This window comes from Mus pahari, chromosome 8 (genome assembly GCF_900095145.1).
Source record: "Mus pahari chromosome 8, PAHARI_EIJ_v1.1, whole genome shotgun sequence".
NCBI lineage: Eukaryota > Metazoa > Chordata > Mammalia > Rodentia > Muridae > Mus > Mus pahari.
Window position 1 is genome coordinate 22578056 of NC_034597.1, and position 21542 is coordinate 22599597.

Here is a 21542-nt window from a genome sequence, read left to right on the forward strand (position 1 = left end):
GGGGATCATGATTCAGTACTTCCAGGGGGGAGGGGGATCATGATTCAGTACTTCCAGGAGGCTGGCTAGGCTCTTCGCAGCCCAAGCAAGAACAGGAGGCAGGAGGAAAGAGGCCTCCAGCCCCAGCGTGTGTGCTGTACCTCTCTGGGTAGGAAAGGTCCGAAGAAGCAGTCAAGTAGCTTGAGGAGGCTCATTGTCAGGTTGCTGTTGGTTGAGGCAATCACTTCCTTCACCGTGCTTCGAACAAAGTTGATGGAACTCTGTTGGGAACAAGCACCAGGCCCACGTGGCCATTGGGGTGACAGGCCTCTGCCACCACTCTTTGGCCGGGGGTACCTGTGGCCTCACTCACCTCCAGGAACTTGGTAAAGAGCCTCTTGAACTGTTCCTCGTAGGGCTTTATTATGGCAGGGAGATGTTTTAGCCAGCACTCAACAAATGGCATGAGCCCTAAGATGCTGGGCTCCAGGTACACCATACCACAGCGGGAGACTGTGGCTGGCGAGGCCACTGCCAGGTCCTGCACCTCGAACATCATGGTCATTGCCTGGTGCCAAGATAGAACGTGTAAGTGGGAGAGCTACCAGCCCCCAAGTAAGGAAAAGAGTTACGGGACCTTGGGGGAACTGCTTGCCCATTCTGCCAGAAGGCTCTCTGGGCAGGCGCTCATAGGGAGGATTGGGGCTGCAGCTGGGGTTCGGGGATCCCTGAATCCTCATTCGATAATGTGTCCCTCTACACAGCCCTAAGGGAGAGACAAAGCTGGAGAGTCCTGGACTTTCTGGCTAATGTGGCGTTCCTAGGAGCCTGATGAACCAGGCAGGAAATGTTTTTTGTTTGTTTGTTTGTTTGTTTTGTTTCATAGCCCCAGTCACACACACAGGCTCACACTGACTGCCACATGTTCTCAGAGTTTTAGTGTGTATATATTCTGAAATGCTCTCATACCCAGGCTACAGCCAGCTTTCTCAAGGGCTGAGCTACATACACCAATCAGGACCCCAGTGGTCAGGTTTGTGCTACCAGTCCCCAGCCCCTGAACACACTGCTAGAACTGGCTTTAAAAAGGGCAGACATGGCCAAGAGTGGAATGGACCCGGGAGGCAGGAGGCAGCATAAGCTAGGGGACCAGCAGGGCAGCTCCTATGGCCCTAGGCTTGGAACACCACAGAAAGCAGGCCTTCTGAAAGACAGTTACATAGGACGTGGCTTCAAGAAGGGGATTCAGGGCTGGGAGGGGTGCTGGGGTGGGGCCCAGGGTCCTGTCATCGGGCTCCTTGGTGTGTTGGGCTGATGAGGCCTGGCCAGCATGGCGCAGACTCCAGAGCTGCATAAGAGACCAGGTGGGTGGGTAGGCAGCACACCTCTGTGAGTTTGATGATCTCCCCAGAGCTGAGGCATAGCTTCTTGTTGTCATCCAGCACAGTGTTCATGTTCTCTATCCAGACAGCGTCCACCGGCCCATCGAACATGTACCATTTCTTGTTGGTGTCAGATGCGATGGCCCCGGCCCGGATGAGGGAGGAGAAAATCCCATCTGTCCTGTAACCACCAGGGAGGAGAGGGATGTAGGTGCCAGGGAAGCGGGGTGATGGCACAAATGGTCCCCAGGGAAACCTAGTTACCCAGCTGGCTCTTATCTTTTAAAAATTTTTTATTAGCACATGTTAATTATGTTTAACCATGGGTTTCATCATATTGTCTTCATACACTGACATAGTTCAGTTTTTGAGTGGTTACCAAGCAGATATAGAAGTACTGGTCAATTTTAGAGAGAGAGAGAGAGAGAGAGAGAGAGAGAGAGAGAGAGAGAGAGAGAGAGAGAGAAACTGGTTTCTTACTTAAAAACATCAATTTATCTTCAAAAGATACATTCTAAGATTCCCCACCCGCATCCCCATTGTGGATATCTGAAACTGTGCATAGTGCAGAATCCTATATATAAGCTGGTTTATTCTATATAAATACATATGAGAAAGTTGATTTATAATTAGAAATATTAATAGAACACTTGTAGTAGGATACTGTAATAAAAGTTTACACTATGGAGCCATAGTTGGTTAAATGAGGAGTTATTTAACACAAGCAGCGAGACCATGAGTCAGTCTGGTAACTGACATGGCTAATAGGGGCTAATGGGGAGACAAAGACCATGAACACAATGGACAACAGGCAGATTCATTTCCCATCATGGGATGGAATGGATCCGTACAAGATTTCTTCCCACTGTTCAGGCAAATGAATACAGAAATCAACTATCTGATGGGGTAGGGTGGGGACAGCCAGGATTCTACTGTTTTTTGAATAAAACTCTAAGGTCACATATAGATACAAATGTATTTCCAAATCTATGTATGACCTGTCTATTGATTTCCTTAATGGTGTCTTTAAATTGTTTTGGCGAGTGTATTACTTACATACAACGTACTGCAATCACTGTTTCTCATGTTCTTAACTCTTCATATCTTCACTCATTAAAGCATTATAATGGGGGCTTGCTTTTTGTGTTGTTGTTGCCTCTAAGGAGCCCTGGGTTGTAACATTCAAGGCTGCTTCCCCTCAGCTGCCCTTCTCCCAGATTCATGCATCTCCCTAAAATACACACCCTAGCCTGGGAGCGAGACCTGGAAGTAACCTCTTCAGCTTCTCTCAGGGTAAAGACAGCCATCTGCTGAATGTTCATCCATGCCAGCCACTGTTCCCCAGTGCATTTCATGTGTCAAGTCCCTTTCCTTGCCACCATAACCCTGCCATTATTGTCGCCGCTGTGCCAACGACAGAACTGAAGAAAGTCACTATGGGATGAAGTGGGATGGTGTGTACCATCCTAGGCTTTCTGCTGAGAGCATGAGCTCCTCTCTGCCACTGCAGGCAGCCCAGAAGTACATCACTGGGAGCAGTTTGGGGCTCACTCACCACTCATGGGTGAGCAGGTCAAACTCCCCATACAGCTGGCCCATCGTGATGGACTTGGGGTTGAGCACGTAGTAGTTGACAGCTTCATACACGCCACCACTGATGGATGGCTTCCCTTTCAGCAATGTCATGGCAGCTGCCAGGACTCTGTAGCACTGAGGAGTCACCACCAGAAAGTGACCCTCCTGGCTTCTCAGAGAGCAGGGGTGCAGTGGGTTGGGGAACTACAGGAAGTGGGGAAGGCAGCCCAGACACCAGAGGGGTTCAGGTGCAGGCTGATGCCCTTGATGGAGATGCATGCCCACCCCTGCCCCCAACCCTAGCCATGCTTGGCTCTGCTTACATTACTCTTGCCAGAGCCTGTGGGCCCAACAAGCATGAGGCCATGCCGTACCACTGTGGTCTCATACAGCTGGATGCACTTGATCAGGAAGCCTAGGGGCCAAGGCAAGGGAACACGGGTTAAAGGATGGACTCGAACCATGGCTCTGAGGCTAGCTCATGTGGTCTTAGGTGAGTCAATTGAGCCCCTGAGCCTGTCTTCATGAGCACAGTGGGGAAGGCAGTAACGTCTATGCCATAGGCAGGGCAGGTAAAGCCCCACGCACAGGGCCTACAGGGCACAGAGTAGGACCTCTCTAGATGCCAATCACTATTACTGTTACTACCATTGCCTAACATCATCTAGTTGGGTGGTCAGACATCATGGAACCTTCAACTTCTTTCACAAAGCAGCTTTCCCAGCCTCCCGAGAGCACCAGCCTGAGAAAGTGCTGTCCAGTGCGAGAAAGAGTTCAAGGGTCATTGTCCTGGTCAGTGAGGAGCTTTAGGTAAGCATACATGGTTTTGGCCCAAGGGGTTGTGGTGGTTGTGGCTCTGGCAGGCCCAGGAGGTCCCTGCCAAAGGGACAGGATGCAATCACCTAGGGATGACCAAGCTGACCTAAGGCTGTGGGGAAAGAGAAGAGGTCAGGGATTGATTTGACAAGCTTGCTGGATCTAAGTGCAGGGGTGGCCAGGGAAGGGACTATTATGCTACACATGGAACAGGGAGCACTGAGGTACAGGCCAGGCAGGGCTGAGATGAACTCATCAACAGGCCCTAGAGGAGAGCTGGTGTGCACAGATATCCTTCCTTAGAGAGCCCCCACCCCTAAGGACTGTCTGGGAGGTACTGGGAGGGGAAGAGGGAAAAACTGTGCTGGGAGACTGTGGGGAGACCAAGAGCTCTAGCTGCATGCCCATGTGGTGACCAGGCCCAGGGAACCTTAATTGAGGAAATGTTCCCATCATATCGGGCTTCAGGCAAGCATGTGGATACATTTTCTTGATTGATGGCTGGTGTGGGAGGGCCCCATTCACGGTGGGCAGTGCCACCCCTGTGTGGGTGATCCTGGGTGCTATAGGAAAGCAGGCAGGGGAGCAAGCCAACAAGCAGGACTTCTCCATGGCCGCAGCTTCAGTGTCTGCCTTCAGGTTCCTCTCCTCACTTCCTCCAGTGATAGACTGTGAGCCGAGACTTACAGGGTGAAATGAGCACCCTTCTCCCCAAGTTGCTCTGGTCACAGTGTTTTGTCACAGCAATGGAAACCCTAACTAAGACACCAAACAAAGACTCGTCACTGGATGAAGCAAGGCTAGAGAGGGGACCTCGGGCTGGGCTGGTTCCTACCGTGGGCAGAGAACCTTGACTGTGAGGTCTCACCTGGAGAGCACTAGTTAAGACAAGCCCGGATCAGCAATGAGGCCCCGACACAGCCTTGCCCTGTTCCTGTCTCCAACTCTGGGCTCCAAGGTGACTGGAGCCAACACGTCCTTAGATGGGAACACCATGGGTCTGCAGGAATCTCGGGGCTGGCAGCTCACCCTCCACATCCTTGAGGTTGTTCTTCTCACAGGCCCTGCGGATGGCCTGGTCCAGGATGCCATAGTCAGTCTCCTCTTCCTTGATGGTAGGGAACAGGTCAGACACAATCCCTGAGAAGAGCTTGAGGTCTTCCTGCAGGAACTTGGGCACATTCACATCTCGAATGGCCCGAAGGCAGATCAGCTCCTGTTGTAGGGGCCAGAAAGGTGGCTCCAGAATGGTGGGTTGGGTTTCCCCACCCACACAACCCTCTGGGGTCAGGACCTCCCAAAGCTCTCCTCCCAGGAGCTCTGTGGATAGATCTCACCTCATTCATGGTAGGGTTTTCTCTCTTAAGGTTCCCGGCTGCTGAGATGACCGTCTTCACCGCTCTCATCCCGAAGTCATAGTGGTCCTGTACAGACCGCACAGAAGAGGCAAGTGCGGATGCTGCCCTGTGAACATGGCCTCCCACGTGGAATCTGACCAACGCCTCACCACCCATCTTGGAGCTGAGATGTCATTTCCTCCACAGACCTGCTGTGGCTACTCACCTGCACACGGCAGCCTGGGCGAGGTGCCCTCCCTGGGCTGCTTTGGCACCTTCTATGCCACCATCCCAATAGTCCTCTGGCTATAGGAGTCCCTGTTCTGAAGCTCTCTCACAGAGGCAGAGTTTGGAACAACTCTGGAGGTGGCACTATTTCAGTCGGAGGCTGCGGAATGACACGGGGCCTTACCTGGGAGCTGAGCTGCTCAGAAGACAGCTTGAAGGTGGTGGTGATCTTCTTAGCCAGCACATTCGCCTCATTGAAGCCGAAGGAATACAGTGAGATCTCAGCAATCATGGCGTAATCGGGGACCATCATGGCCACGGGTCGGAAGAGGGCCTGGACCCACAACACACACAGGACAGGCAGTCACATCACAGCCCCACCCAGGGACTTAACACACTCTCTGGACTGTCTGATTCATAGCTAATGCTGGGACTCTCTGTAACACACCCGCCACACTGAGGCTTCCACTCCTCAGTGGCTGTGAAGCTCATACCATTAGAAGTAGGTGCTTTGTGTTGATGAACACCTTCCCCATGAAACTTCCAGGAGCGGGCCACTCTTAGTTCCTGTCTTCCCACTTTTTTCTCACCTTTGTGCCTTCTATCAGGCCCAACTACATAGGAACCCCAGACCTCCCCATGTCCTGAAGACAAGTCCAGGGCCTCCCCACTCTGTAGCTGGGTGTGGTCCAATGGGTTCCCTGGAAAGAAGGGCCACCACAGGGAATCCCAGTTCTTCATGCCAGGCAGCTAGCTATGTGTTCTCAAATCAGAGCTTTAACATCTTAGGGTGCAGTCTAAAGCTCTGTCACCTTCTGGCCACCCTGGGCCTGAACTTGCCTTCAGGTTGTCAGGCAGCTCTGTGCGGCCAGCATACCCTGGATTCATGGTGATAAACACAGCGCAGGATGGTACAAGGGGGATTTCAACACCCTCAAACATGAAGCGTTCCACCTGGGTGTGGGGTAAAGGGGGTTGGCCCATTTTAGAGAGAAGACACCCAGACCTTCACCTCCTGTGACTGGGGCTCTGCCATGCCACAGACTTGACATCAGAGGTCAGCCAGACTGGACCCCTGGTCATGGATTAGATCATCTCCCGGGATCTAGTTTAAGACCTTAGGCCTCATTGATCACCTGTGGGCTCCCATGGTCCTGGCTCCAGGTCCTGAGGTTCCTACACCATTGCTGCTTCCCTCCACCCACTAAGTCCCAATTCTGACTAAGTCCTCCAGATTTACCCAAACTCAGCCAAGAACAGAACCTTGGGCATTACTTAAGTGGGATCTGTTGGCCTCTCAGTTCTTATCATTTGACTACTGTGAACACCAAAGCTGACCAAAGGACCAGTGCCCTGGACCCTCCCACGTAGAGGAACCCCCTTTACCTGACATGGGCTGAGGTTAGGATCTGGGGTTTGAGACTGACTATAAACTCCTCTAACATCGCAGTAAGGCTTATGAGGGGCAGTACCATCCCTCTGTGATGCCCAAGGCTCACCCTCTGTTGCTGTGCCTTCTGGATGGTAGTGATCTGCTGTGCCACCACCGATAGCACCTCAATGTCGATCCGATTAAACTCATCAAAGCAGGCCCAGGCCCCCGCACTAAGTGAAGAAGGCATTTGGGTAGGGCGCACTTGGAGCGTATGTGATACCTCCCTCCAGCAGCCCTCTGACTTCACTGGGGAGGAAGCTCTCTGTGGTGATCACAGGCTCAACTACAGTCCCATGCCTCCCCCCACCCCCTAGCCCACTGAGCTGGGCCTTTGACTCCTGCCACTTCATCCTGTCCCTTGTGAGACATCTCTTGGCCAGTGTTCTCCCCTGCTTGCCCCTGTCCTGTGCCATCTCACATCCAGCCTCACCTGGCCAGACCCTTGAAGAACTTGCCCATGGCCATGAAGTCAAGCTGGTCAGAGCAGTTGAACACAACTGTCTGTATGGCCAAGGCCTTCCCCAGGTCCTTTGTGGTCTCTGTTTTCCCCGTGCCAGCTGGGCCCGCTGGTGCACCTCCAAACTTAAGGTGCAAGGCTCCAGTCAGGGTCAGATAGCACCTGTGGGGATGAAAGCAGATGACACGGGCCACACCCACCTTGGGTGATCCCCTTCCTCAGGTGCATCTCCCTTCAGGACTCTGTGGATCAGCAGCTCTTGCTCCTCCTTCCTCCTCTGGGCACAGTCCTGACCTCCAGGGTCGGGAACTGGAGCCTGGGACTGGCTGCCTAGGGAGTGTTTCTCCTTGCCCCATTTTTGAGTCTTGCTGAGCTTTGTTTATTGATCCACGGGGCTGGCTGACCTCTATCCATTTCCCTTATTCAGAACCAGCTGGGGAGGGCTCACCTGTCAGTGAGGGGTGTGATCACCAGCCTCCCACTGTTGCCAAGGTATTCATATCCATAGATGAACTCGGCATTCACAGCACGGATGTACAGGTCATCCTTTGTCCAGTAGTACCTAGTGGTGCAGGGACACAGGGTTCTCACCACGGGCCCACAGGCAGTGAGTAGACACAAAGTTAAAAGAGGGGATTCTCTCTGAGCACAAGGACACAAAGTACCCATATCTGTCTCGTCTCTGCTTTGTGGGCCAGGACAATCCTAGTGTTGGATTGATAGTATCTTCAACCCCAGCCTCTTCCTCCCTGACCCTGGGGTAGTCCTCCATGGCCTCACCTGAGCTGCGAGATCCACTCAAAGTCATGTACGCTGACTACATTCTCATTGATCAGCTTGCTCACCACATCCTTGGCGTGGACCTCAATAACAATGAGTGCCGAAAGTACCATCCGCTGCATGCGGGACAGCTTCCCCCGCACCAGGGCCACCAGGTCACTGAGCTGAAAGAATCAGGAAATCACTGTAGAGACCTGGAATCTATAGCTCCTTGGCCCTTTGCACAGAGGGAGGACTTCTGCCACAGATGGTGTCTATATTCTGGAGACTTCTATTGATCTGAGATGGGAGGAGAGGAAAGACCAGGACAGGGGAAGATGGAAGAATATTCAAGTCACTCTGTGGTGTACACTTTGTCTGCATGCTCATGACTGGAAATAGGGTCTGCAGTGCAGTGAGAAGCATGGGTGATGGGGAGCCAAAGGGACAGTACAGGAAGAACCTGGTGGCTGCTTCACTGATCATTAAAGGAGGAGCCCTCCTTGGGTCCCCTCTTGCTGATGCTACAGAGTCTGATCTGCTCCTTGGACCTGACCTTTGGCTACGTTCCAGGCTTGATACAGGAGAATGTTGCTTGGAAAACTGGGTGTGGGGTGTTGGAGTGTGGGGAGCACCACCAATCCTTTAGTTCTACCTGTTTGGAGAGCTGGGGGAACAGCTTGCTACTGATGTTGCCAGCCTCAAGTGCCTCGGCCACCTCCATTGTCCAGTATGTCTGGCAGCCAGCGATGGTCACCTGGCCCGGCCAGTTCAGAACCCACTCAGTTCTGAGCATCTGGAAAGACAACATGAGCAGGCTGACCCACGCGCTGCCAACTCTAACCCGTCTTCCTCCTTGCGGGCTGGGGCGGAGAGCACTGAGGAGGGAGCATGCTGGAGGCTGGGCGGGAAGGCTGCACTCACTGTAGGGTAGGCCTTGATGGCCATCTCGATGATGTCATGCACACTGGCCTTCATGCTACGCTCCACCTCCAGCAGCCAGTCCTCCACGTTGCTGGAGGGGTAGATGGAGAAGGAGAGCTTCACCTCTTCCCCCTCTGCTGAATACATGTGTGTGATCTCCAGATCCTCCTGGAACAGCAACTGTGGGGAACGGCAGAACGAGTTACTCTGGTGTGCCAGAGAGCCTGCTCTGAGCCCCAGTCTGACCTGGCCAGACTCTTGCCCCTTAGAGGAGCTGGCTCTGTACTGGGGTGCCCCCCAGTGCTTGCCTTCCCCAACAGTAATTTGTCAGTATGTGTTTAAGCCCTTTGGAAACGAGGCTAAGCTTGCCCTCTGTGTTCTCCCTCTTCCCCGATCTCAGCATTCTGGGAGGACAGGAGCTGCTGGCTGAGTTAGGACACTGGGACTCCCAGTCTCAAGGGGAGGAGTGGGCTCTTCACCTAACCTTCTTCCCACCAGCCCCAGGGATATCTCTGAGGACCAGGGTCTGTCTTGGTGCCTCGTCTCTAAGAGGGCTTGACATGGGAGGAGAGAGGTCTCCTCTGGAACGTGCTCTAGTGCACCGGCCTAGCCTCAGGCCTAGTTACACACCCGGGCAATGTTCTCGAAGCACTTGCGCAGGTGGGGCTGCACAGCTGTGGGGTCCTTTGTCTGAGACAGGATCTCCAGTAGCTCATCATCTGACAGGAAGTAGAATCTTCCAGGGGAACATAGGTGAGGAAAAAAAGGTCAGGTGGACTTGGGCCTGGGCAGCCCCAACACCGCTGACATACTCCGCGTATCATAAGCGATTCGCTATGACAGTTCACTAAGAGGACCTGAGAAGAGCAGAGTCCTAATAGCAATGAGGGCTTAAACCTTGGCTTGAGTATGCTTAGCACCTACACATCCATTACCCTCCCTCCAAAGAAACAAAAGTTACTTAGAGAAATGGAGAGTTCCGGGCTTGAAGCTGGGGATATAGAATAGGAGCCCGGAATATCTTCTTGCAGTGGAAAGGCAAGGCTTTCTCCAAGAACATGAAAGGCACAAGCTAAGGACTTGTGAGACAGATCAGAGGCATGCCTCTAGTCCCAGCTACTGGGGACACTGCAGCTGGAGGACTGCTTCAGTGTGAGTGGAGGTGAGCATGCTGAGACTCCACTCACTGGGACAAAGGAAAGGAGGGCAGAATTAAAAGGCACCTATGAGCCAGCTTGGAGCTACTTCTGTTTGCGGAAGTCCGAGGCAACTGACCCAGCCAGAATAAATTGTAAAGGGCTGGGCACGAGGCTCAGTGGGTAGAGTGTGTATAAAACATAAAGTCCAGGGTTTGATCCCCAGCACCAAATAAATCAGGCCTAGTGGGGCATCCCTGCAATTCTAGTTCTTAGGAGGTAGAGACAGGAATGTCAGAGGTTCAAGAACATCCTCATCTATGTACTGAGTTTGAGGCTAGCCTGGGTTATGTAAAACTCTAGTTCTAGGAGTGGGGAAAAGTGGACCTGTTTAGAAAGGTTCTTTGGATACTAGCTTGGCAGAGCACTTGAGGGCCCACAGTGTGGACTTAGGCTGTGGTGCCTACCTGGGGAAGGCCGTCCGCTTGGTCTCCAGGTACTCGCTGAGCCCCCTCTGTACCAGGTCCAGCAACTTGTTGCAGTCCCTCAGGCTGTCCAGCAGCCTCTGGTCAGAACACACGTTGATCACCTGAAGAGAGCAGACCCAGCAGGGGTTAAAGAGAGGAAGTGAGCATCATCAGCTGGGGGGTGGCAAGATGGGTTTACTAGACAGTGCCAGCCAGGCACCGCCAGGAAGTGTAAGGGGCAGGAAATTGATTCCTAGGCTCGGGATTGCCTCCATCAGCTCCAAGAAACCATTCTGTAGTCATAAAAAAAAGGTAAGAAGACCAAGGAACCGTTTTACTGCAGACTTGGGAAGATCTCTAAAATGCTAAAACCACTGTGTTTCTAAGGCGCATCTCTGTACTAGGAGTCCACTCCCAAGGAAAGCGAGCCACAACCAAAGCCTTTGGATTGGTCTTTAATCCTTGTTTAGGGAGGGGAAAGACCCAGAAGTCTCCAGCAATGTGACCAGGACCTTGGGGAGGTCCCCCTCACCTCCCGGCTCTCATAGGCGTTCTTCATGATCTTCCTCCAGATGCGCTCCATGGTTTGGTAGCGCTTGCTCTCCACAGGCAGTTGCCGAGTGATGTCCTCAGAGCTGAAGATGGGCTCCAGGTAGAGCCAGGCCCGCTGGCAGTTCAGCCACTCCTCCAGCACCTCCTGGGAAAGTGGGGCAGGACATGCACCGCCAGAGTTGGGGGTTCAGGGTTGGGTTTAGTGTCCATGACGGAGACATTTCACCCCATTGGAGCGCAGTGCAGTGCAGTGCACCCATATCAGCATCAGCATCTACCAGGTAACGCTACTCAGAGCCATTTTCCTTTCTGCCTCCCAGTTCTGCACTTGGGACTTACCTCATTCCCACCCCCATCATTGCAAACTGATTCATTCATCTCTGTTCGGGAGATGAGCACCATGGTTAGCTCTGTATCAGGTCCATGCCAGGCTTAAATGGACACCAGGAAGATCAAGGGAAGTGGACACGGGCTTCTGTTCTTGAGGTATACACTAGTGGTCACTCTGCTTCTGGACCCCTAAGATCCCACATGTGTGAAGCCCCTTTATCCCACATGTGTGAAGCCCCTTTATCCCACATGTGTGAAGCCCCTTTACTAGGTGCCGAGCAAGGGCCTCACTGGGAATATCTTATAGGCAGGTATGGGTGAGATGGTGAGTTACTTGTGCTAAGCTTTGGGGGAGATAGGAGGTAGGTCTAGAATTACAGGTGTGTGTGTGTGTGTGTGTGTGTGTGTGTGTGTGTGTGTGTGTGTGTGTGTATACGCACATGTGCACATAGCAGGGAAACCCGGGGTCAAGGCCGTATAGACAAATGCTCCTTTAGCTGACTTCTGGTCTCCAGTGGCATATGTACTGAGAGACACACCTTCAGGCCTATATTCTAGGCATCTTCGGGCAGCCCCTGCCTCTGGTCTTGAAAGCCTGAGACATCTGTAGTCCCAAGAACCCTGGTCCCTGTCCTCCAAGTATCACCACATGAGATGGGGGTGGGAGGCTCAGGACAGGGTGGAAAAGGATCCGGAGAGGCCTCGGGGCCTCACTGTCCCATGAAGTCCCAGTGACTAGACTGTCCCAAGCTTAGGCAGCCACCTTATTCAACTAAGCTTCACTCCTTCCATAGCCCTTACTGCCTCTTCCAGAAGGAGGCTTGTCAGAGAGTCAGGGGCTGAGGGGAACAGCTGCAGCGGGCTACCCCTGACTATGTAAGTGCCACCTGGAGGACAGTGCTCCTTTGGAGCAGAAGGCCCACCTGGGTCAGCTTCAGTTTGGTCTCCCAGGAGTTGATGCGCTGCTCGAAGGGTTTCTTGTAGGGCGAGAAGGACATACTCTGAGTCATGACGATGTGGTCGTCGAGCAGCTGCGAGGCTTCGTCTGGGCTCTTGAGGATATAGGTGTCTGTCTCCTTGTAGGGCAACACGTTGAACAGGATGGATGACCACTCCTTCTCCATCTTGTCTAGTGCCTGTGGCGGGGGTGGTGGTGGGGATGGTCAGAACTGTGTGCTTGGAAACGACTGGTTGTCATGCTGTCCCACCAGCACTGGGCAGGAGACAATGGACTCTGCCAGGCCATGGCTTTGTGTAAGCCACACTGGCGAATAACTCCCAGCTTGCCTAGTCAGCAAGTCCCCAGTGGGCCTCAGTCTGAATGCAGGGTCGACTCAGGCTCCTGTGTGTGCAACTTGAGAGGCACTTGGGTGCCAGCTAGGAGTTTGCTCACACCTAAAGAATATGATTTTGGGGGCTGGTGAGATGGCTCAGTGGATAAGAGCACCCGACTGCTCTTCCGAAGGTCCGGAGTTCAAATCCCAGCAACCACATGGTGGCTCATAACCATCTGTAACAAGATCTGATGCCCTCTTCTGGAGTGTCTGAAGATAGCTACAGTGTACTTACATATAATATATAAATAATAAATCTTAAAAAAAAATAGAATATGATTTTGGGCACTGCTGAACCTCCCTGAGCCTTAAGGTTCTCTAATTAGTTAGTTCATTAATTATTAACAATGCAGGGGACTAAACTTGTGCATCTAGGCTGCATTCTCAACTCATATGCTCATCTGTTAAATGGTGATGATGGTATTAGCTCTTTGCTAGAGTCTTGGCAGGGAAATTGAGTATTATAGCAATGGTGGGTACTATGCCAAGCACTCCACCCACATTATTAACTTCTAATAAAATGTACTCTTAACTCAGGAAGCCATTACAGTTACCCTCCCAAATGGCTGTCATTGCAAGGGCTAGAGAGCAGCCTGTTCAGCAGGGTCTAAGCAGTGGGTCCAATCAGACCAGCCAGTGGTTGGGTACCCACCTGTTCAATAGCATACTCCTTGCCGGCCACCTCAGCCACCTTGCTGATGCTCTCAATGTGGTCCTGAAGGTTCATCTCCAGGCAGCGGGCAAAGGTCAAGTTGGCCTTGGGCCTGACATTGATGTTGATCTCATTGGACAGCACCTCCCAGTGCCGGTTCCGCATACCAGGGTTGCGCAGGCCTTGGATCAGTGGGATGTAAGGCTTGAACTCCTCTATGCGTGTTCGGATATCCAAAGCCACTTCCTGGCAGGCTGCCGGGTAGGCAGGAAAGCATGAAAGTCAGCCAGTCCAGAGAAAGAGGCTAGGCTGGGTCCACAGGAAAGGCTTGGTTACCATGCTCTCTGGCAAGCGCTGGATGGGGGAAGAGCAAACCCATCCAACAGAAAGCATCATGACTTGCATGGGCCCCACCAGGAAATGCTCTCAGCTACCTGGGATGTCCTTGAACTGCTTCACACATTTGTGCATGGTCTTGAACGACTCAATGACATTCTTCTCCAGCTGCTCTGCATCAATGGCTGACAGAGGATCATTCATCCAGCTCTCCGACCACCGCAGCCAGTCTGAGGCTGTAGTCCAGAGGTCCAGGTAGGGCTGGAATTCCTTCACCATTCTTGAGAGCTTGTCATACTATAGGGGCAGAGGGTGAGGCTGTCAGGATGCTCACTGGGCTTTCTCCACACCATCCCCACACTGGTCAGGCCCCATCTCCTTCTTTGTTCTGGACTGTTAGCTCTGCTCTTGTCCCCAAAGACCCAGTCAGGATGGCCCTTCTCCTGCTATATGTAAACTCTGGACACTGAGACTCCCAGGTCTAGGCTGACCCTGCCCCCTGAAACCACCTGCTTGTATATACTGCATCCCCAGAGCCAACGAGTTTAGTTATGCCCTGTAGCCAGCTCAGTTCTATCCCAGCATGCCTGAGCCTTGCCCCATAGTGGCTGGGCTCTAAGTTGCTTCCTGAAGCCTGGGAAGTAGGGCAAAAGACCAGAGTAGGCCTACATTGGTGATAGGCAAGCCAAAGATGCGCTCGCGGTTGTTGTACAGCATCGCCAGCTGCTGGCAGTCCTTCAGCTGCTTCTTGACCCGCCGCACCTCGTTGGCAATCTCGTGTGCTCGTGCAATCTCCACATGGATGGAGAAGCCAGCCACCACCAGCTGTGGGCCAAGGATCCAGATCTGGTCAGACACACCCATGTCCTATGACTGTGCATGTATCCCACAGACCCAGGGCACTGACTCCTAGCTCTGAGAGAACTTTGTTTTGTAGTGAGCCACTCAGTGGCCAATCACAGGCAGGCTGTTCCAGGACTGGAGAACAGATGTGAATCTTTGAACATCGTGCTCACTGTCCACTGGGGTGCCAGTTACATAATTAGGAGGATTGGGTCCATAATTGCTTCATTTTCTAAAATGTTCTATCCAGGCATCTCATTCCTTCAGCCATTTAAAAAATTTGGACATCCTGTCATCCATTGACATTGCATCTCCTAAATGCTAGACAGCATTGTGTGTGAGTGAGAGGGGGACGTTGCAGTTCCTAGGAGAGCCCTAAGTCAAGCCCCACCTGCAGCCCTTCCAGTTTCTCCTGGAAGTTGTTCTGGTCCATGAGCTGGATTTTGCGGAACTTCTCCTCATCCTCAATGTGCTGCTGCCGCACCATATCTATCTGCCCAAGGATCTTAGAGGGCCAGTTGTTGGCAGCCCATCTGGCAGGAAAGAGGATCAGGATTTGAGGAGATACCACAGGTGAAATGATAGGATAGACAGGAAGGGCCACCCTTCATGTGCCCAGGGCCCAAGCCCAGGGAGCTAGGCTGTGAGCAGGGTTGGGTTGGAGTAGAATGGGAGAATCCAGAAGACAGCTGGATCTTGCTGGAACTGTGGAACTGGGGAGTCTGAGTAAGCGGGGAGGCTGCCCCTGCCACCCCTGCCCAGTGAGATGCAGCTCTAGTGTGCCCATGCAAAAGGGCAAAGCAGAAATAACAAGAGAGTGATGTCAAGGGTGCTGGCTAGTTTTATGTCAACTTGACACAAGCTAGAATAATCAAAGAGGAGGGAGCATCTATTGAGGGACTCTCTCCATAAGATCTGGCTGAAGGAACGCCTATAGGTCAATTTTTTTTTATTATTATTAGTGATGGATGTCAGAGGGCTCAGCCCACTGTGGGTGGTGCTACCCCTGGGCTGGTAGTCCTGGGTGCTATAAAAAAGCAGTCTGGGCAAGCCATAGGGAGAGAGACAGAAAGTAACACTCTTCCATGGCCTCTGCGTCAGCTCCTGCCTCTAGGCTCCTATACTCACTAACTGTCTTCGCTGATGACGTGTGATAGGCAACTGTGAACAAAGAAAGCCACACCCTCTCTAAGTTGCTTTCAGTCATGGTGTTTCATCACAGCAACAGAAACCATAGCTAAGACAATATATTTCCTCTGAAATCCCAGGATTCCCAGATGAAGCACAATCAAGTCTAGTCTCCAGCCTCCATGCCTCTGTTGACCAGCCAAAGCCATCAGGCCAGCTTCTGTCACACACGTCAGGCAACTCCCTCTACCACGTGACACAAGCTCTCAATGGAACTTAAGGTTTCTAACTGCAGCTGGCTCAGGGATGTTAGCCCCTGGGAAGGTTCCTGACCCTGCCTGCCCCCAGCTCCCAGGCGGCGCCATGGTTTAGGGCATCTTGGCAGGGCATTTCTGGTGTGATAGCTCGTGACAGCTGGTACTTTTGAGCAGCACTGCATCCCGGCATCTCCTGCTGCCCACCCAGTAAGTAGTCAGTGCTGGGAACAACTCTCCCACTCACTTGTCATTGAAGTCATCTGTGGTGAGGTTGTAGAAGAATTCATCCATGACCTCATAGTCAGACATGACCTTCACAATCCGCTCCTGCATGAACAGGAAGTGATGAGCTATGCTGGGGACGGGGCCACTTGGATGGGATCTCCAAAGTGGCTGGGGCCAGGGAAAAAGCACTCTCTTTCAGAGAGGGGAAGCCTTAACAGATTTCAAGGCCAGGCCTAGGGCTCTAGGAGCCATTGTCAACACATCTCTGGATCTAGTCCCCCGACCTACACCTTCAGTCCTCCTGACTGTCCAGACAGCACAGCTCTGAATCCCTGTTGTACCCTGCAAACTTTACCCTGGGCCCCCACTAGTCCCTGGGTATCTGCTTTCCCTTACCTACTGGCTCTGATCTATCTCAGCCCCTAGTCTCCATATCCAGCCCCTGAGTCCCTAACGCAACCCCCAACTTCTGACTCCACCAGGCTCCTAGACACCCAGCGCCAGTGTGCCTGCCTTACCTCCAGAAATACCAGCTTTTCAGGAATGCCCTTCATCCAGTCTCGAAGCTCGGCAAGCTCCTCAATGCTGTTGGGCTTCTCGTAGATCTTGCGGCTAATGCCGCGGAACTCCTCACAGATCTGGTGGGTGAGGATCGGGATTGGAGGGTTCTAGAGATAGTTATGTGCCTTGCCTACACTGGGGCCTGTTTCTCAATGTCCCTGGGGCCTTGAAGTCAATTATTTAACCATGGCCACCCTCTTCCATTGTTCTCAAGAGAGGGGTTCCTGATAGGGTCACTAGGGTGCTAAAATCTCTTCTGAGGCAAAGATGTCACCCTCTTAATCTCCTCTGGATGCAGGAACAAAGTTAGGGTTCTGATCTCTGCACTTGCATGCCCCCAGCCCCGTGGAGCAATCCAGCTCAGCCTGTATTTCACAAGAATGTCCCAGGATTCTGAAAGTCTAGGCATGGAGATATCAACCTTCTACTAATGAATGGATACATAGGAAAGCAGGTAGGGATCAAGGCACAATGACTTCTAGGTCCTTTCTTTGACCCAGGCACCTGAAGACACCACAGACTTTGTCCAGGGCATCTTACTAGTGAGAGCATGCCATGTGCCCAAGGCTGCTTGTGTGTTGCTGTGGTTGCTAGGACCAGGCCAGTAGTTACTTACACTGTCTACTTCCTTGTGTAAGTTCTTGGCTAGGATATCCAGCATAGAGGTGGCCAGGGCCTTGCGTTTTTTGGACAGGCTCTGCTTAACATTGTCGACATTGATGTAGAAGGGACCAATGATGATGCTGCCAGGCAGGGAGTTGTCTAGGATCTCCTTCTCTTTCAGGTGGGTAATGACCACTTCTCGAACCTCCTCTGCTGATGGGCACTGAGTCTGATAGGTCCTGAAGGCAGTGTGCATGTGCAGGGAGCAGAGGATGGTTAGCAAGATGGGAGGGGATGCATACACAGACAGACAGACAGACCGATGGACACATGAATGGACACACACAGGCACACTGATACATGCATACACACATACACTCATGTGCACGCTGATACATGCACACACACATGCAGACACATACTTGAGGAAGGTGTTAATGTCATTGTTGTTCAGTTCCAGATACTTTCTGTACTCCTTAGCGTAGGCCTGCAGTGGCATCATGGCCTTGTGCAGAGCATTAGTGATGTTAGATCGTAGCTCTTCTACCAGTGGCTCATGAAGCCCCACTGATTCCAGCAGAGGGTCCCCACTGATAAAGATGTCCTCCATCACCAGCTTTAAGAAAAGAACAGAAAAGACCGAGCTGGATGAGCCCTGGAATGATTGGCAGAGTGGTCTAAAGCCTGAATGGGTAGCAACATGGGCAAACTTAGGCAATATGGCACAGGAGTTGGGGAAGGGTTGCAACGACATATCTGGGAAACGGCTATAAACTAAAACACATGCAGTCGCTACTGTGAGGCTCACTTAGGGACCATATCCTCCCTGCTTGGTGTGATTCGGACTTGCCAAGGGCAGGCTGCTGAGGGCTTTAACTGACAGCAGGAGATACAGGAAGGGACTTGAGCTATGGAGGCTCTCGGGCCTGGACAGTGGGCTGTGTACAGCTCGGGTGTGTATGCAGCGGTGGTGACTGGGGGAGACCTTGGCTACTGGTTGTGTGTGGAAGTCCACCTGGGTCTATGGCTGAGGTGGAGAAAGGGGCTCAGAGCTGAGGATAAAGGGGGTGGGACACAGGACAGATGCAGCTATGGCAGGATTAGTCCAATCAGTCTAAGATTCAAAGTGATGTCCTGATACTTAGTGGTTTTGCAAACTAGATTTAGCTGGTTTAATTTCTCCAGATCTACAAGGCAGCAATGTTAACAGTTCCATTTGTGCTGAGGACGAAAGGAGATGTCTGTGACCTTCAGAGCCACACCTACTGCCTACGGAGTGTAAGGCTAGTGGTAACAAAGTGCCCTGGTATCTGTGACACCTCTTATGTGTTTCAATGGCACTGTCAGGCAGTTGAATACCTGAATGTGGAGAGCACCCTGTGGCTCTCAGCAACCAGCCAGACCCTGCCAAGCCTGTAGCATGTACCTTCTCCAGTTGGGGCACAGCATGGGTGGCCAGGATGCCCTTGTCAAAGAGGTTGAGCAGAATCATCTCGAACTGCTCTAGAGGCGTGCTGTAGTGCACCCCCGAGTTGTCCAGCACCAAGTCTACGATGAACAGAGGATTCTTCCGGGGCCTAGAGACAAATAACTGGGCTGATTGGGAGTGCCTGTCCCTTCCTGCCAGAACTGTGATCTCAAGCGTCTTTGAGCACAGCACTGCTTCCTTCTCCCTACAGAGACCCCCAATTTACTAGAGAGCAAAGCTCTAGGACAGCCAGAAAAGTTTTTAGATTCTTGTCCCAGACCTTGGACTTGAGGTCATTGGGCAGTTCGGCCTGGTACAGGCACTTGCTAAAGACCCCATGCTCTTCCTATGAGCCCACTACCATCAGTTTCAGAAATCTGAGGCACATCCAAAATCTTGATGATACATCCCAGCCAGGGCCCTGTGGATAGCTTCTGCCTCACTAAAAATTCCCAGGAAGCTCTTGGTGGTCTAGCCTGGTCTCTCTGTCCTGCCTCATTTCCTCTGCCCTGGCCTACCTGCCCTTCCCATTCCAGCTGCACTTGGTAACCTGTCCTCCCTCAGCTGCCCTAAGTCCCTTTTACTTGTGGTGTTCCTGTTCCATTTGGACTGGCTAGTTACCTCTAGTGTCCCCGTGCCTCAAAGGCCACCCACCTCTTCCTTGACTGCAAGACAAAGCCCCATCCCCATAATTCATCATAGAATTGGCAATGACAGTATCTATTAAATGTCTTGCTATGCCTGTCTCCCACTAGCAGTAAGAACTGTATCCCAGAGTTCCCTAAGACCAACATCTGGTTCATGGTAAGGGCTCAGTATTATCAGCTGAATAACTCAGAGTGACTGCAAAACTGATGGATACTAGAATGTAAGCCAAGCTGGAGGGGATACTTCTGAGATGGCCAAACTCTTTTGGATGTCAAGAACCTGGTGTGCTGGGCCCTTGGTTGTAAGACAGAGTGATCCCCCCCCCCACCTCCGTGCCTCTGTCCATCCAGACTCACTTGTAGGGGCTGTTGACAAGGTCTTCGCCCCAGTCCATGTCATCCATGCACTCAAGCACGCTGCAGCAAGCATCACCAATGAACTGTGTGAAGCTGCCCAGGGAGTCCTGCACCAGGAAGCGCAGCGTGTCCTGCAGCATGTACTTGATGAGCTCCATCAGCTTGCGCAACTTTGACATGAGATACACCTCCCAGTTGGTCTCGTACAGGTTATACCAGCCCTTGCTCATGTCTCGAAGGCTGCCGCGCATAGCTACTTTCAATGTGCTGATCCAGCTGTCCTTGAGGAACATCTGTACCTTGTGTGGACACAGTTGTCATCAAAACACCACCCCAGGCACCCACCATTCAAAGCTATTATGCTCAAATATAATATAGCAAGGCTCTTGGGATGGCCACCTCAGGACTCATGTGCACGACAATGGAGGGACATCTCCCACGAGCTGTTGCCAAGCACTGTGGACCAACGCCTCAGCGTGATATCTGAGGTCTAGGGATGCTTGGAGGAGAGGCAGGGCACATGGGGAAAGAGACAGACACAGAAGAGAAAGAGGCAGAAAGGGAGAACACAGGAAAGAGAGGAGGATAGAACTGAGTGGAGAGAGAGGCTGTAGCCGTGCCCCTTGCACCCTCGTCCGCAAGTGTTGTGATATGGGAGTGGAGTTCCTGTTCTCCAGGAGATCTGTCCTAAGACTACGAGGGCTGGCTCAGAGGAACTGGGAAGGAATAAGCCCACCCTGGTTCTCCTTGCCCTGCAAGATGGACTCCCCCATTGCCCCACCCTTGTCCCACTTCAGCGGAGCCTTGAGGCCGGAAGCCCTGTCCTCCAAGCTCTGATACCCAGGTACCTGGGAGAAGGTTTGAGACTGGATCTGCTCAAATTCCTCCAGGCGGCTGTACTTGGAGAGGCTGGAGTGGAACAGGGACATGGAGGTCACCTTGTTGCATTCAGCCCGCACCTTGCTCAGAGCTGTGATGACTTCTGGCCGAGTGAGCAGGGACACGAAAGTGAAGTCTTCCTTTTGCTCCCGGAAGGGGTATTCGGGGACACTCACCAGCCCTGCAGAGGGGACAAGAGTCAGCAACAGAGCCGTCTGGGACACACATCAGAGCCGTCAGGACTTATCGACAGAGTGTCTGATGGAGGAGACACAACAGCCTCCTTCCCAGAAGAGTCAATTTCATTCCCAGAACCCTCCTTTCCTTACTGTAGCTTTGGGGGTGACCCCAAGGCCCATAGTGAGTCACATGCCCTGAGTTTCCCTCCAGGCTCACTAGTCGTCATTGGCCCCCTTTGAGTAGTGTGTGACACATGTAGATCCCCTCCCTGTCTCCTACCCTTGCTACACAAAGCCAGAGGCTGGCCTGGAGCCTACCCTGGGAGTCCAAAGAAGGAATATTTGGGTATAAGAATGTTTGCTATCCACAGCCCAGCCTGTATCCTGGGCACATGCATCACACACATGAACTTGGGACCAAGAAATGTACTTAGCATGTGTGGATGGGCTCAAAGCAAGTATGAATTTTGGGGTTTTATTCTGAGACTTGGTCTTCTATATGACCATGGAGCTGTGGCAATGCCAACTCTATTCTTGTTCCAGGAGGAAGAAGGCTTATATGTCATTGAGGCCTGACTATCAGGTGCCTAAAATCTACTTTTGACCATGTCTTTCCGGGTACATATTTACCTTGAGGCATCTTCATTACTGGGACACACACACACACACACACACACACACACACACACACACACA

The 21542-nt window shown here is 52.2% G+C and overlaps 1 protein-coding gene across 1 annotated transcript in view; it reads right to left on the reverse strand.

Annotated features, from left to right (window-relative positions):
• Nucleotides 1-21542, reverse strand: part of Dnah1 (dynein axonemal heavy chain 1) — a 64174-nt gene that overhangs the window by 26808 nt on the left and 15824 nt on the right. The window contains exons 10-39 of the mRNA XM_021203042.2: nt 20637-20848; nt 19789-20087; nt 18743-18893; nt 17739-17932; nt 17330-17555; nt 16671-16790; nt 16172-16254; nt 14934-15075; nt 14369-14524; nt 13798-13996; nt 13364-13617; nt 12301-12513; nt 11028-11192; nt 10496-10617; nt 9523-9628; nt 8893-9072; nt 8624-8764; nt 7990-8153; nt 7658-7771; nt 7183-7371; nt 6817-6922; nt 6158-6271; nt 5502-5651; nt 5090-5176; nt 4782-4968; nt 3260-3351; nt 2917-3071; nt 1365-1542; nt 353-547; nt 141-260 (exon numbers count right to left, since the gene is read on the reverse strand). Of these exons, the coding sequence (XP_021058701.1) occupies nt 141-260; nt 353-547; nt 1365-1542; nt 2917-3071; nt 3260-3351; nt 4782-4968; nt 5090-5176; nt 5502-5651; nt 6158-6271; nt 6817-6922; nt 7183-7371; nt 7658-7771; nt 7990-8153; nt 8624-8764; nt 8893-9072; nt 9523-9628; nt 10496-10617; nt 11028-11192; nt 12301-12513; nt 13364-13617; nt 13798-13996; nt 14369-14524; nt 14934-15075; nt 16172-16254; nt 16671-16790; nt 17330-17555; nt 17739-17932; nt 18743-18893; nt 19789-20087; nt 20637-20848 (4814 nt within the window). The remainder of the gene's footprint in view (nt 1-140; nt 261-352; nt 548-1364; nt 1543-2916; nt 3072-3259; nt 3352-4781; nt 4969-5089; nt 5177-5501; nt 5652-6157; nt 6272-6816; nt 6923-7182; nt 7372-7657; nt 7772-7989; nt 8154-8623; nt 8765-8892; nt 9073-9522; nt 9629-10495; nt 10618-11027; nt 11193-12300; nt 12514-13363; nt 13618-13797; nt 13997-14368; nt 14525-14933; nt 15076-16171; nt 16255-16670; nt 16791-17329; nt 17556-17738; nt 17933-18742; nt 18894-19788; nt 20088-20636; nt 20849-21542) is intronic.